Source organism: Syngnathoides biaculeatus, chromosome 5 (genome assembly GCF_019802595.1).
Source record: "Syngnathoides biaculeatus isolate LvHL_M chromosome 5, ASM1980259v1, whole genome shotgun sequence".
Lineage (NCBI taxonomy): Eukaryota > Metazoa > Chordata > Actinopteri > Syngnathiformes > Syngnathidae > Syngnathoides > Syngnathoides biaculeatus.
In genome coordinates, this window is record NC_084644.1 from 23,527,886 (window position 1) to 23,546,689 (window position 18,804).

At 40.7% G+C, this 18,804-nt stretch overlaps 3 protein-coding genes across 6 annotated transcripts; 1 reads left to right on the forward strand and 2 right to left on the reverse strand.

Moving 5' to 3' along the window:
• Positions 1 to 101: 101 nt before the first annotated feature.
• On the reverse strand, positions 102 to 4,906 carry LOC133501210 (proteasome subunit alpha type-2). The gene is made up of 8 exons (XM_061820793.1): positions 4,690 to 4,906; positions 4,166 to 4,242; positions 3,254 to 3,386; positions 3,021 to 3,143; positions 1,797 to 1,878; positions 1,461 to 1,534; positions 785 to 842; positions 102 to 707 (listed from the first exon to the last, which is right to left on the reverse strand). The coding sequence occupies exons 1-8, from the start codon at positions 4,728 to 4,730 to the stop codon at positions 591 to 593; spliced, it is 705 nt and encodes a 234-aa protein (XP_061676777.1). The 5' UTR covers positions 4,731 to 4,906; the 3' UTR covers positions 102 to 590.
• A 3,649-nt stretch (positions 4,907 to 8,555) lies between these two features.
• On the forward strand, positions 8,556 to 10,107 carry mrpl32 (mitochondrial ribosomal protein L32). The gene is made up of 3 exons (XM_061820794.1): positions 8,556 to 8,743; positions 8,838 to 9,031; positions 9,625 to 10,107. The coding sequence occupies exons 1-3, from the start codon at positions 8,647 to 8,649 to the stop codon at positions 9,874 to 9,876; spliced, it is 543 nt and encodes a 180-aa protein (XP_061676778.1). The 5' UTR covers positions 8,556 to 8,646; the 3' UTR covers positions 9,877 to 10,107.
• A 1,749-nt stretch (positions 10,108 to 11,856) lies between these two features.
• ccdc127a (coiled-coil domain containing 127a) lies at positions 11,857 to 18,719 on the reverse strand. 4 transcript variants are annotated; one of them, XM_061819929.1, is made up of 4 exons: positions 18,578 to 18,719; positions 15,872 to 16,009; positions 13,947 to 14,191; positions 11,857 to 13,013 (listed from the first exon to the last, which is right to left on the reverse strand). In XM_061819929.1, exons 2-4 carry the CDS (start codon positions 15,999 to 16,001, stop codon positions 12,567 to 12,569), a joined length of 822 nt encoding a protein of 273 aa, XP_061675913.1. In that variant the 5' UTR covers positions 16,002 to 16,009; positions 18,578 to 18,719; the 3' UTR covers positions 11,857 to 12,566. The 4 variants fall into 4 exon arrangements, with proteins under 4 accessions (XP_061675913.1, XP_061675915.1, XP_061675916.1 ...); XM_061819931.1 differs by lacking the exon at positions 18,578 to 18,719 and adding an exon at positions 18,469 to 18,558; XM_061819932.1 differs by lacking the exon at positions 18,578 to 18,719 and adding an exon at positions 18,319 to 18,399.
• Between the last annotated feature and the right edge of the window lie 85 nt (positions 18,720 to 18,804).

Sequence of the window (18,804 nt, forward strand, 5' to 3'; positions counted from 1 at the left end):
CGTTGGTAAAGATTTTGAAACAGGCACACAACGTTAACTCGTTTTTTTTTCTTTTTAAGTTTTATTTAAATGAATAACCGATTAACACAAGAGGAAATACAAACGGAATCCTTCCTAGTAAAAAAATGAAAAAAAAAAAAAAAGAGGGACATTTCTTAAAACTGCTAGACACGCAACCTTATGTTGAAGAGGGCTAATATCAAGCATCTTGATCATGCCGACTTCGGTTGACTTATGAGTCGAGGGATATCTGCTGTCAGTGGAAGAGGTTTTACTTAAGAGATCACCACATAAGTAGGCATGCAGTAGCCAACCATCACATTTTACGTGTATCCCATAACACTGCCAATTAGGCGAATAAAAGTAGTATGAGAAAACTTTTTATTGTCAATGGGTTATCATATAGCAATTTGAGTTGAGGAGGACACCCTAATTATTACTTGCACACAGCTTTTAGTCAGTATATAAATCCCCAAAACATTTTATCATCTTAGAAATGACATAAAAGGTCACTTTATAGAGGAATATGTTTTATGCAGTTGCTGGCTACTACATTTTTGTGTCTAAATATTGACATGAGCATTGAGTGCTCATGCAATGGCTGCCAGGTAGTCTTTCACTTCTGCCGGGGTGAGTCTCTTAAAGCCGGCCTCGTTGCAGATGCCAACCTCGATGTTCTCCTCAGTCATCTGACCTTCAAAACTCTCCTGTAATCAAACAGTAAATGGCGTGCATGTGAATGACAGAATATTCTTTTTATGGACATTCATAACCAGGAAAATACCTTTAATGTCAGGATGGCTGTGTGGATGGCATCTTCCAATTCTAAATCATTGTTATACCTGGAGAATGAAATTTAATCAAACATCAATCCTGTAGACTACAAGGTGGTAACTTTCTCAAGATGACGAAAAATGAAGAAAAAGGGATTTCCCACATCAATTATCAATAGATATAGTGGTCAAAATGTAGTCAAATAAAAGGAGCATTAGTGATCAGTATTTTTAGATTGTAAAGTGACAACATGGGTGCTGATGTCACAATTTTTACATTAAAATATATGCGATTGTGTGTGCGTGCGCGTGTGTGTGTGTGTGTGTGTGTGTGTGTGTGTGTGTGTGTGTGTGTGTGTGTGTGTGGTGTGTGTGTGTGTGTGTGTGTGTGTGTGTGTGTGGAGAGAGAGAGAGACCAAAAGAGGGTAATGTTGTTACATGAGTTCAAAATTAGATTAAAGTGCATTAGAATTATAGTATCGGTTGTGAACTTTGGGTTGTAATACTTTTTCGTACATGTGCACATCCAGGTGCAGATTGTAAAGTCAATGGAAAAACAAGAACTTTTTCGCCTCTTGTATGTAAATCCATCTGGTTCAACTTGGGAAACATAGCGTATTGTTGCTGTGAGATATAACTGGTCACAAAATCCAAATGACCATATAACTTGAGTATGAAGCAAGCTACCTTTTCTCAAGGAATGTTTTTCCGTTAACGTAGTTCTTTCCCATCGCTGTGGCTTTCCATGCAAAATATGCCCCCTGAAATGGGGAAGAAGTCAGTTATACAATTGTTACTCTTATATCCCATATATAATATGGAAGATAGCAAGTGATCATATATACAATTATACCAGTGAGACATTGATGCTGAATTAAGTTTTAAAATCCTGAGTTATAAAATGAATTGGGGAATTACATTTTGGATCAACACACTCTAGTGACAACTACTTATTACAAATACGATCAATGAGACGGATGAGGGTGTTAGTCAAGTCTCAATAAAATGACAAACTGAACATACTGAGGGATCTGATTGGAACAAGTAGGGCTGGTCTTCATCCCATCCAGCTATCAACAATGACACCCCAAATGGACGCACGCCGCTGCAGAGAAAAGGAGGGAAAACAAAATATCACATTGAGTGAGACAATGTATCCTAAAACAGTTAATGGCCAATGATCAGTGTAAGGCACACCCAACGACGTGGCCAAAACCGAATGTCACACAATGTGCAAAGTTTAGCAATTGGTTTTAATGATTGGCCAACCGTCTGCCACTGGTTTTAGGCTAATTCAAATTGAAAATCGCCAGTGAATCATTGCAATCTCAATGGTTGACAGCCATCCATCCATTTTCCTTTGCACTAATCCTCATTAGGGTGCTGGAGCTTATGCCAGATGACTTTGGGCAGGTGGCGGCGTACACCCTGAACTGGTCACTAGCCAATAGCAAGGATAATAACTACTTGCAATCACATTCACACCTAAAAACAATTTAGTCTTCAATTAACATACCACACATATTGGCGGGTGTGGAAGGAAACCTGTGAGTACCCAGAGAAAACTCACTCAGGCAAGGGATGGGGACAACATTTAAACTCCAAATAGGACCGACGGGATTTGGACCCCGGGTCCTCTGAACTGTGAGGCTGATCTACGCTGGTGTGAGCAGTCAATCAAAAATGCACGAGCACCCCAAAATAAATTTACAGATTTTAAGCGTAAGCGAGCCCCAAGCACCCAAGCAGCTGCCGCTGTGTGCCTGTGGAGCTTAGATTGTTTTACAAAAGTACTTTATACTCTACACCTGCGGTTACAGAGCAAAGCACAGAATATCTCACCAAATGTTGTGAATGTGTATTAGCAAATGGGGCCATTGATTATTGGCAACAACCTCTCAAAACATCCACACTTCCTCATTTGCTTTCTTTGCGGTAATCCACTTGTTCCTCCATAATTGTGACAAGTTTTTATGGTTCAATTGAAAAAAAAAAAAATACAGTACATTATATTGTATTCGGAGCCTCAAAACCCTATACAGTACAGGATTCGAGCTTTCTATTACATCCTGCTGGTAAATGCTTTGCTTGGTGTGCAGCAATCAACCAATAAAGAGAGTCAGCCGCATTTTGCCACATGCCTTGGTGTTCGGCAGGTCTATGCAACACCCATTAACATGATAGTTCATGGTGAATGATCACATCCCAAGTAAGTAATGGTCAATGATAAACCGAAGTGTCACCCACCCAGACTGTGTGTATTCCTGCATTACAGATGCCACTCGCTGTACAAGCTGGCCAGTGGGGATTGGTTCTTGGTATACAAGGAAGTACTGTTGTGCCAACTTCCTGGCTCGTCGGACCAAAACCCTGGAAATGCCACATTTATTAACTTTTTATGTAAGTACGGAAGAAGTGAAATAATTACATTTAACTCAAATAACTGCTATTTGCACAGGTGAAAAGTTGATAACCCCCACCTGTAGTCAGGCCCCATGCCACTGTACACCATGCCTATATGCTTGGTGATGGGCTCTACTTTGTGAACACTCTGCTCATCATACAGAATAGACTTCTGTTTCTTTTCTGTTGCCAGGACAACTCCGTTGGAAGCTGGAAAAATATGGGAAAGCAATCAGCCCTCAACATCTTGAGCTAGACTGTTCATCAGCATTTACGAGAATTATGAAAAAAAATGGATGCTAAAGATGTATTACAAACACCAATGCTACTTTTAACACTCATGCCCCTGTTGAAAACTGCATGTTCAGTTGAATTCACAATGAAAGGTAACCTGACTTGAAATTTGACTGAATCATTGTTTAGTCACATACTGGTAGTTGTTTCACCACTTAAGTTAACTCTTGAAATTGAAGGGTAATCGTATGGAAGTAAATATGTGCCACCAGGATTCAAATTAAAAATGCCACTGAAAAATTTCAAAATGATCAAATTTTCAATTGCAGTATTTCATTTAACTTTTCAATGTTAACAAATTCACCATTAAAAAGAAAAAAAATAAACCTATAGAATTCAAACTCAATATTTTCAGTCTCCTGAGATTCAACTGGTCACCTGATGTCACATACTAAGAAAGGATAACTGGATTGGCTGGGTGTTGGGTTTTGACCTGATGTAACCCTGCCTTCTTAACACTGAATTTAGACGGTGAATTTGTATTCAGTGTAGTCAGTTGAATCTCAGGAGACTGAAAATATTGCATTTGAATTTTAAAGGTTGAATTTTTTACATGGCAAATTTGGTTACATTGAAAAGTTAAACTGAAATACAGCAATTGAAAATGTCATCACTTTAAAATAACAATGAATTTTACAACGTGAATTTTAATTCGAATCGTGGTGGCACATAATTTACCTCCATTTAATCGTTACCTTTAATACCGACTGAAGGGGCTCCAGCAGCGACAGCAGCTAGTGCATATTCAATCTGTACCAGTTTACCAGAAGGGCTGTGAAAAGACAGGCAGACGCTGCATTAAAATTATATATGATTACGGAGGGAAGCAAAGTTAAAGGTAGACAAAGTCACTCCCGCAGTTGGTGACCGTCATATGTGAAAGCAAAACCTCAAGACTTATTTAATCTATTAAATGGTTAGATAGTCGCAAAATAATATGGGAGAATGGCCAGTACAACTAATATACTGAACCTGTTAATGTTGTATTGATCAATTTAGTTTCCGTACATCACAAATAAAACTGGTTAGCAACATGCTAATCGTATTTGTAGCTGATTCATTGCACATCCAAGTAATGACAGTGCTCGACAACATCAGATGCCAAAGCTACCAACATTAAATCAACATGCATTTTTATTCACCGGAATTTAACAACACTCGCTGTAAACAGCCCAATTATCGAATACCTTTAAGTAAATGATTATTTTATTCAGTTTACCTAAATGTGGTCAAAGAGAAACTGTATCCGCGTTCCGCCATGTTCCTTTTCTTCTTCTATGTTGTGAGTCGGCCAACAAAACAATATTGACAACACTGCCACCTAGAAATGTTTCCCCACAACGGATTGCGAGTTGATCATGAAAACCATCCAGGAGGCTATCCCAGCTGTCAACGGGCAGGGAACGGGTACACCCTGAACTTGTTGCCAGCTAATCGCAGGACACATGGAGACAAACAGCTGCACTCACAATCACACCTAGGGGTATTTTAGAGTGTCCAATTATTATGTGGGCGGAAACCGGAGTGCACGGAGAAAACCCACCCAGGCACGGGAAGAACATGCAAACTCCACACAAGCGGGGACGGGATTGAACACAGGACCTCAGAACTGTGAGGCCAACGCTTTCCAGCTAAACCACCATGCCGCCTCATGAAAACCAATGACGCGACATACGTAAACATTTTATTCTACGTCATTGATGAAAACAATGTGTGTCCAATATATATACTATATACTTACTTCCGCTGCTTCGCGTCGAAGACAAAGAAGAGGAGGAAACCGGATCCAGCGTCAGAAGAAAAAGAGGAATGCACAGAGCCTACAACTGAGTGTTGGGACCTTGAATGTTGGGACTATGACAGGAAAAGCTCAGGAGTTGGTTGACATGATGATTAGGAGAAAGGTTGATATTCTGTGCATCCAAGAGAGCAGGTGGAAAGGTAGTAAGGCTAGAAGTTTAGGAGCAGGGTTTAAATTATTCTACCACGGAGTAGATGGGAAGAGAAATGGAGTAGGGGTTATTTTAAAGGAAGAGATGGCTAAGAATGTCTTGGAGATGAAAAGAGTATCTGATTGAGTGATGGGACTAAAATTTGAAATTGAGGGTGTTATGTATAATGTGGTTAGCTGCCATGCCCCACAGGTAGGATGTGACCTAGAGTTGAAAGAGAAATTCTGGAAGGAACTAGATGAAGTAGTTCTGAGCATCCCAGACAGGGAGAGAGTTGTGATTGGTGCAGATTGTAATGGACATATTGGTAAAGGAAAAAGGGGTGATGAAGAAGTGATGGGTAAGTATGGCATCCAGGAAAGGAACTCTGAGGGACAGATGGTGGTGGACTTTGCAAAAAGGATGGAGATGGCTGTAGTGAACACTTATTTCCAGAAGAGGGAGGAACATATAGTGACCTTCAAGAGCAGAGGCAGAAGCACGTAGGTGGATTATATTTTGTGCAGACGATGTAATCTGAAGGAGGTCACTGACTGTAAAGTAGTGGTAGGCGAGAGTGTAGCTCGACAGCATAGGATGGTAGTGTGTAGGATGACTCTGGTGGTGGGTAGGAAGATTAAGAAGACAAAGGTAGAGCAGAGAACCATGTGGTGGAAGCTGAGAAAGGAAGAATGTTGTGCGGCCTTTCGGAAAGAGGTGAGACAGGCTCTCGGTGGACAGCAGAAGCTCCCGGAAGACTGGACAATGACAGCCAAGGTAATCAGAGAGACAGGCAGGAGAGTATTTGGTGCGTCTTTTGGTAGGAAAGGGGAGAAGGAGACTTGGTGGTGGAACCCCAAAATACAAGAAGTCATCCAAGGTAAGAGATTAGCAAAGAAGAAGTGGGACACGGAGAGGACTGAGGCGAGGCATAAAGAATACATTGAGATGGGTCGTAGGGCAAAGGTAGAGGTGTCAAAGGCTAAACAAGAGGCATATGAAGACATGTACACCAGGTTGGACACGAAAGAAGGAGAAAAGGATCTCTACAGGTTGGTCAGACAGAGGGATAGAGATGGGAAGGAGGTGCAGCAGGTAAGGGTGATTAAGGATAGAGATGGAAATGTGTTGACTGGTGCCAGTAGTGTGCTAAAAAGATGGAAAGAATACTTTGAGAAGTTGATGAATGAAGAAAATGAGAGAGAAGGAAGAGTTGAAGAGGCTTGTGTGAAGGACCGGGAAGTGGCAATGATTACTAAGGGCGAAGTCAGAAAAGCACTACAAAGGATGAAAAATGGAAAGGGAGTTGGTCCTGATGACATACCGGTGGAGGTATGGAAGCAATTTGGAGAGATGGCTGTGGAGTTTTTGACCAACTTATTCAACAGAATACTAGCGGGCGAAAAGATGCCTGAAGAATGGAGGAAAAGTGTTCTAGTTCCCATTTTTAAGAAGAAAGGGGATGTTCAGAGCTGTGGGAACTATAGAGGAATAAAGTTGATGAGCCACACAATGAAGTTATGGGAAAGAGTAGTGGAGGCTAGACTCAGGACAGAAGTAAGTATCTGCGAGCAACAGTATGGTTTCATGCCTAGACAGAGTACCACAGATGCATTATTTGCCTTGAGGATGCTCGTGGAAAAGTACAGAGAAGGTCAGAAGGAGCTACATTGTGTCTTTGTGGATCTAGAGAAAGCCTATGAGAGAGTACCAAGAGAGGAACTGTGGTACTGCATGCGCAACTCTGGTGTGGTGGAGAAATATGTGAGAATACTACAGGACATGTATGAGGACAGCAGAACAATGGTGAGGTGTGCCTTAGGTGTGACAGAGGAATTTAAGGTGGAGGTGGGACTGCATCAGGGATCAGCTCTGAGCCCCTTCCTGTTTGCAGTGGTAATTGATGGGCTGACAGATGAGGTTAGACTGGAATCCCCTTGGACCATGATGTTCGCAGATGATGTTGTGATATGCAGTGAAAGCAGGAAGCAGGCAGAGAAACAATTAGAAAGATGGAGACATGCACTGGAAAGGAGAGGAATGAAGATTAGCCAAAGTAAAACAGAATATATGTGCATGAATGAGAAAAGTGGAGGGGGAAGAGTGAGGCTACAGGGAGAAGAGATAGCGAGGGTGGACGACTTCAAATACTTGGGGTCAACAATACAGAGCAATGGAGAGTGTGGTCAGGAAGTGAAGAAACGGGGCCAAGCAGGTTGGAACAGCTGGCGAAAGGTGTCTGGTGTGTTGTGTGACAGAAGAGTGTCTGCTCGGATGAAGGGCAAAGTTTACAAAACAGTGGTGAGGACGGCCATGATGTACGGATTAGAGACGGTGGCACTGAAGAAACAACAGGAAGCTGAACTGGAGGTGGCAGAAATGACGATGTTGAGGTTCTCGCTCGGAGTGACCAGGTTGGATAGGATTAGAAATGAGCTCATTAGAGGGACAGCCAAAGCTGGATGTTTTGGAGACAAGATTCGAGAGAGCAGACTTCGATGGTTTGGACATGTTCAGAGGCGAGAGAGTCAGTACATCGGTGGAAGGATGCTGAGGATGGAGCTCCCAGGCAAAAGAGCGAGAGGAAGACCAAAGAGAAGGTTTATGGATGTGGTGAGGGAAGACATGAGGGCAGTTGGGGTTAGAGAGGAAGATGCAGGAGATAGGCTAAGATGGCAAAAGATGACACGCTGTGGCGACCCCTGTCGGGACAAGCCGAAAGGAAAAGAAGAAGACTTACTTCCGCCGCTTATCCTCACGAGGGTAACATAAGTGCTGGAGCACCGGCTGTCATCTGGCAGCGGACATGATACACCCTGAAGTGGTTGCCAGGCACATATAAACGACCATTCGCATAACATTCACACCTTCAAACAAAAGTTTTCAATAAACCTATCGTGCATTTTTTTGTGGAATTGTGAAATATTTACCACTGAAAAAAAATCCAATTAAATTTTACAAGAATAGCTTGAATTTGAAATTTAAATTAAATGTAACTTTGCGATAAAAAAAATATTCTAAATTGATAAACGCCGAAAAGACATAATATTCAAGCCAATTATTCGTTTTAAAAATTAAAGATGAGTCATGTAGCGATCTCATTTGTTCCCCACTAGAGGGCAATGACGTTTAAACTGTGTGGCCAAAATGAAACAGAAGAAAAAATACCTGTCGCACTTTAGTGACGACAATATCAATGACCGTGAGCATTTAGGCTTGTTTAGAAGGAACGCAACGCGGAAGATATGATGAATTTGGCTGCATTATTGCACAGTTTAAGATGCTCCTTGCTACACCTCCAGAATAGACTCATGCAGGGAGGAGGAATAGAACGACAGCTGGGTGAGTTTATCCCGCGACACAGTAACATGATGTTTTCTTACAGCGTGTTGTCTCTCAAAGTATGGCTGCTCGGTGATGCGAAATGTCTTTGCAGTTCCAGCTCTAGCAGTTAATGGACCTAGCCTGCTGCCTCATATCGAGGAGCAGCAACTAGAGGAGGGTCCGCGCTGGGAGCGACCCCCCGGTGTTCTGGACAGCATATTGTGGATGGCCGCACCGAAGAAGAGGCGCACTATCGAGGTCAACCGAACAAGGAGGAGGGCAGAGAGCAAACTTATCAAAGTCAAGGTGCAAACACCACCACACACACACACACACAGTCAACTTTAAAACAAACATTTGCTTGAAAACACCAGCAGCTACATCGCTTTGTCAGCGTGTGTTATCTCTTTGGCCCATAAAACATGTTTTTATATTGTAATGTATAAAGCATCCATCCACTTCTTTATAAAGCTTGGCCTCATTCGGGTTGCAGTTCTGAAGTACACCCAGGAGTTGCAGGTCACAATGATTTACAATCACATTCACACCGATAGACAATTTTGAATCAATCTACATAAACGCCACCAACACCATTAGGTACTGCTGTACAATCTAACGACATCCAATACAATGTTTATTTTTGTGGATGTAGTTAAGGAAGCGTATGTCTGCACTGCATAGGCAAGGTTAGAGAACAGTGTTACTCGTACAACACCAAATATTTTTTAATGTGCAGTTGACACTGCAAATATTAACTGTCAACAAACTTTTATTTGTAAATACATAATTTTAGAACAATCTCTTGTATTGAAAGTCCTCAAATGATGTTGGTGTCCAGCGTGAGTGCCCAATAAATGTATCCTTGGCTAAAACATTCACCTTATTCATCTCTCCTTCAGCTAAACATTGAGCCATGTCCAGAGTGCGGCCACTTGAAGCAGAAACACATCCTGTGTGGCTTCTGTTATGCTAAAGTGTGCAAGGAGACTGCTCTAATCCGTCATCAAATTAAAGCAATGGAGGGTGGTCCTCTCGGTGCCCCAACAGTGGAGACCGTTGTCTTGTACGCGGATGAAACGCCGAGCGAGCAGGACAAAGACAAGAGAATAGTGGAGAGACCCAGGAAGCGGCCAGCCTGGTTCAGCCAGTAATGCTTGCGTATTCTGGCTGTATGGAGAACACGCCTTCATTTTAATGCACACTGACTGATGTGCTATTGTCTGTTGCTCTATGATTTGGCTTGCTATGTTTCTGCAGGCACACAGTTTAGCAACATTTGGTTTGCCTATGCTGGAATATATGTGTACAGCAGTGACTGAATTATTCTGTTTAATAAATTTATATTGTGGGGGGGGGCAATAAAACCGTCATTTGAACATCCATCTTTTGTCGTAAAATTGTGTCTGTTATTGTCCTAGGTGAAGTGAGTTTGAACCTGGAGTGATTGCGAGCCAATCACAGATGGCAGTTACCGTAGTCACGCAAACCTTCACACTTTTATGGTCATTGGTGAGTGTTCTATGAAGAAGCACATAATTTTGTGTGTTCACCATCTACAATCGATAATATCAAAACATTCAAATCTGTTTTTAAGCAGCCAGACCAAAAAGCATCATGAAATGCGTGTGACTCTTGATTCATCAGACGATCCTGGTCCCATGTCTTACCAAACTAACATTTTTTAGTATTTTGGGAATTATTAAGGTTCAGTGGTGCCTCAGTAAATTTGTGAAATGTTAAAATCCTCCAAGAATTCCCGAATTGATGTTTTTCAGCTGCGAGGCCTGAAATCAGGTTATATGAATTTCTTAAGGTTATCTACTTCACTAGTGAAGGTCTCTACTTACATCTCTGCTCCTGAGCAACCACAATCAACAAGTGTGTGTGCTCTCAAGCGGGTCTTCTTCACAGACGCAACCAATTCCAAAACTGGATCAAACAGAAGTAGTGATCAGTCATCATTTGCTCATCATTATTGGCACCCATGATGTTTAAGTTCTAAATATGGAACAGCTGAAGAAAATGAATCAAGTTGAGACATTTTTTTTGTAGAGAACTTGTTTGATACTAAAGAGAAAATGAGACTATTTCATTGACAGATGAAAAATAGACCTCTTTAGCTATGCATGCAAACTTTACAGTGCAATGAAACCTTTAGGGAAAAGAACATTACCAACAGTCAAGCGTGGTGAAGGATTCATAATGGTGTGGGTTTGCTCTGGCGTATCTGATACTGGAGGGCTTGACTGTATCATAGGTATCATAAAATTGGAAAATTATCAAGAGATTTTAGAGCAAACTGTTTTAGCCAGTGATAAGAAATGCTGGTTTTAAGGGAAGATCAAGGGTCCTCTAGCAAAACAAAGACCCACACTACACATCAAAAGCACACAGGAATGGGTGAACAGGAAGAAATGGACTGCAATGAGTCCTGATCTCAGTCCAACTGCAAATCTTTGGGGGAGCTGAAATCTGCCGCTGTGGAAAATAAACCTCCAAATGTTCAAGAGATTGAACAAATTGCAAAGGAAGAGTGGAAGGAAATAGCACCAGAGAAGAGCAAAAAAGATGTTAGATGGATAGAAGTAAGATTTGGATGCTGTCATTGCTGAGGTAAAAGGTGTCGAACCAAATATTAGGGACGGGTGCCAGCACACGCTGTTTTCATTTACTTTATTTTCTATTATACAGTAATATCTAAGTTGATTATTTTCTTTTAAATTTAAAAAACTCTACTGTGCAAAGTACAAGTTATATTATTTAACATGTAATTACACCAGCTTGCCAGTGCCCAAGCTTATCTGTGATGACTGACGCAAAACGCAAAAGTGTACTGTATGATGATGAGTCCAAATTTCAAATGGTTTTTGGTAATTGTGGACTGGGCCAAAGACGAAAAGGACCATCTGTGTTGGAATTGTGCTTCGTATGTGGACAAAATAAATACATAAGTGAATGGATTTTCCCCCAGAAGGATAAATTGATTTCTCTTAAAATAGAGCTCATGATGTAACCTATTTTATATACTGTACATCGTACTAATGTACTGCACGCCAAGGCAAACGGTAACAGGGTAGCTCTCAACCCCCTTTTTAATCAAAGAATATAGAAAAAACAGATACTCAAATATATCGTATTCCCACACAAAGGCTTTATTGTGTGTAAAATCTGTGCATCTGAACACAAAATCAAGCACTCACCAGAATATTGCCAGAACTAAAACGTAATTATGTTGTGATAAGAAAATGGCAACTTCACATTTTCTTTGTATGTAGGTTGAAGTGTTACTTCAGCCGTCGTGTTCACCAAATAAGCTCTTTGTGCACTCATCTGATACTTGCCCAATTGATCAATTAGAGGCATCATCTTCTGTGAAGTATCATGAATGAAAGCTTAGCAGGCTCTGAAAGGGAGATTCACTGAGCTTGAGAGGAATAAGCATCGGCACATTTCACTCAATTTCATGGTAAAATAACTAAATCAAGCAGAATCTAACTAAATGTTGATATCCAAAGTTCATTGCATTAAGATGAACAAAGAGTCAGGATATTAACATTAGATTCCATGGCACAAACAGAAAATTAGATAATCACACACACACACACACACTGACAAAAGAATATTAGATTTTAAGATCTGATTGTGCATCCAATGTGGATATCATCTGAGTGCATTTAAGATAAGGAGTCTTATTATTTGGGGAATCTTAAATTTAGAACTCCCTTTGAAGCATATTTAAATAATGTGACAAAATGTATTATCTAAACATCTAGATCAGAACTTCATGCATATTCCAGTTGTGATCCACAAGTCGAAAGGAAATCATTGCCGCATCTTGTCATCATTTTTTTGATGGCTCAATGTCTTCCCCTCGAATGGCCGCCTCAGTTCTCATGTGTTTCTGAACAGTGACATGCAAGTGCCAGTACTTCAGATACACCCACATGAGACTTCCGTTCTTTTTCTTATCCATGTTCATCAAGTTCGCACAATGCTTATCCCTATTAAAAATATCTTTTAGATCGGCCTCTAGATCAAGGTCATCCGTGACAGGGTCTTTGACGGCCTTCAGCAGCATGTTTCTCTCCATCTCCAGGCGCTTGTCTCGAGGCAGGAATAGAGAACAGTAGGCATTCTGACGCTCCACAAGTTGAGCCTCGAGCTCTCGCAGTGTGGCGATGGCTCTCTGGAACCACTCAGTCTGTTGTTCCACGGCTTGATGCAGCACAGCCTTTCCAGCTCCAGACTTGATATAACTTTGTTTCTCTTTCTCCAACCACTCACGCTCCTGGTGAAGAAGATGACGGTGTTTAGTGGATGAGAGATACACACAAATAATTGTCACTGACTACTTCACACTTATCATTGAAATATCACTGCAATTTGATCGTTAGGCAAACTATGTCTGCCTTCGCAAGGTGGCGATGATGCTCCGTTTAGCTCACTTAGCAAAGAAGTTAGCGTCTTGGTAAAAGAAATAACTTTACAGCTCTGTATAATTTGTATGTTGGGGATGACTGGGTCTCATCTTAACTTTTGTGATTATATTGACACCTAAATTAAGATGTTTTTATTGAGGCACCATATCTCAGTGGTTCGACCATTGGTTTGGTAAACCAGGGCTCGTGAGTTCATATCTCAGTGGGGCCTCTACTCCCCAAAAGGGGTTACATCAGGAAGGGAAACCGGCATTAAAAACTGTGCCAAACTAATATGAGCGCTCATCTGAGATGTCATGCTGTGGTGACCCCTAACAGAACAAGCCGAAAGACACTCACTCACTCACTTACATACATGGTTTTTATTGATGGGTGTACAAAATGGGTAGTACATCTGCCTCACAGTTCTGGGGTTCTGGGTTTGAATCTCAGCTCAGGCTTTTCTGTTTGGAGTTTGCATGTCTCCCTGCACACTAACTCTCTAAAAACTCCACCATATTCCAAATATAAGCATGCAAGGCTAATTGAAGATTCTAAATTACCTACAACAAGTTTTAAATGATGATCTATTTGTACCCTGCTGAGTGTTGGCTTGCAACCCTACCAGGGTCTACCTCATTTCTCGGCGAAGGTGAGGAAGCTGGAATAGGGATCAGTTGTTCTGTGACCCTAATTGGGACTATAGAAAATGGATGAATGGCTGGTTTTGATTAATATTATACAATGGATCAGTCTCCGTCAAGATACGTAAATGTACACAGTCTTTGCGGAAAACGGTTTACCTGCTGTAAACGTTTCCGTTCTTCTACCAAAAGATGGCTCTGGGAGATCATGGCCTGCTTGTAGCCCTTCACCCTCTGTCTCTCCTTCTCAAGCTCCAGCTCCAAGGCAGCCACTGCTCGGCGCCTCTCTGTTAATGTCTCCTCGTATCGTGACTCCAACTCACTTTTTACCAAAAACACATCCTTGTTATACTTTGTTTTGACCTTCTCAATCTCTCTTTCAGACTCCCGGGTCCAGATCCAACCTGAATAGAGAAAAGGTGTTTGTAAGCCTTCGTCTTGAAGCTTCCGTTGCTCTTCATTTTAAAATTAAAACCTGCTGCACTGATGTAATTACTCATTTGGAGATATTGAGTCAAAATTACACGAGTGTCCCCAAACATCTTTGAGAAATAATATTTATGTGCAGCTTTTCGAAAAACATCTCAGAATAATCTTTAATGGCCATGTGAATAAATATGAAAACTTAATGGAGCCATATGACACATAGTGAAAGTGATTATTGTCATATCAGATTTGCTCTTTTGTACATTAGGAATGTACCCAAGCTATATCACTAATGGAACACAAATATCAAGAACCTTCATCGTGCATCACAGACTTACTTTATCTCAGTCAGCATCGAGCTTTAAGTGTATATTTTGCTCATTTTAGGGGGTTTTTAAGAGAGTCACTTGACGATGTCGTGGTTCCTTCACTTGACTTGACTGCCGGTGGAAAACCAAGTGTTCAGTTCCCAGTATAATGGGAATGAGAGTGTGGATGGTTCTTTGTCTCAATATGTGCTCTGTGGTGACCAGTGCAGGGTGTCGTCTGCTTTTTGCCTGAAGTCAGCTGGTATAGCATTTTGTAACCATGAACATGATAAGCATTAAGAATTGTTAAAAAAAAAAATGGATGTTTCTTGAGATGTTACAACAGAAAGTAATCTTCGAAGTCAAAAAGTGTGACGCTAACCTACCAAACTCAGAAAATCAAATGCCAATATGTAAGTAGCAGTTGCATGGTGACAAAAATGATGTATAAACACAATATAGCAAAAAAGCTACATTAAGTTGACATCAATAAAAAAAGAAAAAGAACAATGCACTGTGCAAAGAGACTCGTACTCGGAACACACGGTGAGCTCCATCTGTATGTTCGTCACATATGATCTGCGTACACATCCATCCGTCCATTTTCTTCACTGCTTATCCTCAGGAGGGTCGCGGGGAGTGCTGGTGCCTATCCCAGCTGTCAACGGCCAGGAGGCAGGGTACACCCTGAACTGGTTGCCAGCCAATCGCAGAGAACAATGAGACAAACAGCCGCACTCACAAAGGGGCAATTTAGAGTGTCCAATTAATGTTGCATGTTTTTGGAATGTGTGAGGAAACCGGAGTGCCCGGAGGGAACCCACGCAGACACGGGGAGAACATGCAAACTCCACATAGGAGGGTCCGGGATTGAACCCGGGATCTCAGAACTGTGAGGCCAACACTTTACCAGTTGATCCACCGTGCCGCCCATTGTGCGTACACAAAATTTTGTAATTTGTCTAATATTTTATCGGGTTTGATGCAGGACAATTCACCATGATATTCCATGTTTTTCCGGGTGGTAAAAGTCAAAGCGTTCTCTGATGGCACCATTGGTGAACAACCCTTTAGAGTATTTTGACCAAGGCAGAGCGACTTTGACTTGAATGACTTTCTTCTCTGCTTCCACTGAAATCTTTTTTTGAGGAGGGGGGGAAAAAATACATTTTGGGGTACAGTACACCTTTTTTTCAGTCATTTTAGTTGAGCTCCGCAGTAGTCACTCACATTCTGCCACACAAAATTATCCTGCCTTTGTACATTGTAACATTGTAAAACCGCATTTAACTTCAATCCCACCAGTCTTCTCTGGCATTGTAATATGGAACACTTGCTTGTTTAACTTACGAAATGCAGCCAGTCCCAGCATAGGCACCAGCAGAGCATAGTTCCACTGGTTGCCATCTGTGCCTCCTTCCCCCCTTTCTCTTGGGTCTGGTTGAATGTTCCATCTTGGAGGGTCATTCAGGTTGTTCATGGAGGATGCTGTTGCACCACACAAACAAATCCAAACATTAGCATTCACATTATCTTGTGGTATTCTGTTCCACCTTTCAAGTTAAGTGGCTTATAGAATCCACATTTACTGTCAAAGAAGGCAAAACGTTCTCACACGTCTGTACCCATGAAAAAGGACAGACACTGGTGTAAAACAAAGAAATACACTTAATTGTAAAAGGGAAATATACTTAATTGCAAAAGTAAAAAATGTTTTAACTCAGTTTGTCAGTTATATATGCATTTTAATAACACTTAAAAATAAACTCAGAACACATAACAGTTTCCCTCTTCTCAACTGGTCTAATGCTCCTATGGAGAAGAACAAAAAAAAAAACATTTCATGTTTAATGAAGAGTGAAGTTAATTTTAGATGGACTTTTATCTCATCAAAACAATGTGTTGCCATTGCTCTGCTAATATTGGGAACTGAGCAACAAAAAAGCCGAGAAAGTTAATAATGATAAGGACTGAAGGGGAAAAAAAAAGAAGCTTCAGTTTTTTTAGATTCCACTCCAGACTCCACAACGGTATTCAGAAACAGGGACTGAGCCCAGCAGCAAACAGCAAAAGTGCAATTGACGCCCCCCTAAAAAGAATTTGTAATTGCCTACAGGTGCCATAAGTTGGCGGCAAATAACTTAATACAGAGACTGCTATTCAGTTAGAATTTATTTATTTACTGTGCCCTGTAACAACACAAAAAGAATAGTAAGCAAGTCATCAATATCATACATCTAGAAAGTACACCATTGTGAACCTATGTTACATAAACAGCGATATTCAGACGTTAAATTATTCAACACAAACCACATCAGTGCTGTGTGTTTTTTCCGCCGTATACATCCTTAAGACTTCAATCAGTCCATTATGATCTGAAATGGCTTCAACTCTATTCCACTCTATTCCAAATGAGGTTTTTTTTTTTTAACTTTGTGTCATCGTCCATGAGGGTTGAAAAAAGTAACAAGCATATTTTACAGTCAGGAATAGAAAGTACACATTTCAAATATAGGGAGTTAATGTAAAAAGTTATCAGAAATATAAATACTTGAGCAAATTACATGTTCTAAAATAGAATAATGCAGTATGTATTTTTGATATTATGTAGGCCTATGCACAAATGAGTGGTGACTCAAGTTTGTATTCAAGTCAAAAACAAATGCCGAATCTGAATTTTTTGATTCGAATCACAACAAATAGAGTAACACACTACTCACTTCATTCTGACAAAAAGCACAATGTTGCCACACAACATTTACTTTGAAATATTTCTCAATTTTTAGTCTTTGTATAAACCCAACAACATTTGGACTTACCAAGGTTAGTTTCTGCACATGTGCAAAGTTATAGTGATAATATATCGCCCTTTACAAGATGTCTGTGGAAGCTGTCAATTACCCTAGCCCCTAGGAGCTGCGCGGATATCCAAGGCGACGCCAGAACCGAAGCTCAAAAGGAGCCAATGCTGAGGTGGACAGTGACCATGAGGGAATGAATAGGAGAGAGCTGATCCAACACAGCACGAAAAATGACTACTTGACCAGCAGCAGCCAAGAGAGCAAGGATTAGCAGTACTAGCAGGACCATTTGCCCATGGTATGGATAGTGACCTTGATTAAAACAAGACATTTTAAACTAAAAAGAATTTTATTCCTCAAGGATGAAGTGTTAACCAAAACCTTCCTATATACTTTCTTTTGTCACAAAGGGTAGGTTAATTGAAGACTCTGAATTGTCCATAGGTGTGAATGTGAGTGCCAATGGTTGTTTGTTTGTTTATATGTGCCCTGCGATTGGCTGGTAACCAGCTCAGGGTATACGCTGCTTCTCGCTTAGAACCATCTGGTATAGGCTCCAGAATGCCCGCAAACCCTCGTGAGGATAAGGGGTACAGAAAATAAATTAAACAATGACTGTGGTTGAATTACAGCCTTGGTCCATAAAACATCAGAAAATAGGTTTCGAAAATGTGTTTATTTTTTACTAAAAGATGTTTGTAAATATCTCATTTTAATCATCAGTCTGTTTTCTTGAAAGACTCCAGAAATTATGGAGGCTGACATCAGAGGATTTGGACAATTTTAAGTTAAACGATATCTCTAAATAAATGAATATTTGATTAAGAAAATGGTTGTCAATTATTCTGTTGATCGATCACTCGATTTAGCGTGACATCGCTACTTTGTACCACTGCTAATCGTATCACAGTATTACTAAAGGACCATGAAGTCAGTAGTTACACAGTCGATTACCACTTCAGTTGAAAAATCCATAGAACTAGTAAAGAAGCTAACCTGAACCAATGGGTGAGTTGTACGCATCATCTTAATCAACTCAAATAGCCACAAGACAACATTTACACTATGCTCGCAAGGTTGACAGTCCAGCTAAACACAAACGAGGCTAGGTAAAAGCTATAAAAACTAGCTAACATGTTAGCTTACGTGCTCATACACGTCAGTGTATTTACAAATGCACCCAACGGGCCATTGTGGGTCCCAGAACCCAACGTGTGTCTGTTTAAAGGCACTGGCTTGTGCTGTTGTATCTCACCTTCAATGAAAAGTCTCGGTCACTTATACATTTGTTCCGGCACCATACAACCTTGTTATACAATTTTAACCCGTTGACTGTCCGTGGGTGTTGACACAAAACTGGGGGGTATTTTGACCAGTGTTATAAATCATTTTCCATTATGTGACACAATGAAGACAAGCAAACGAGTCTTTCAATTAATTGACTTTTTCAAATAATCTTATGGTAAAATGGGTCACAGAAAA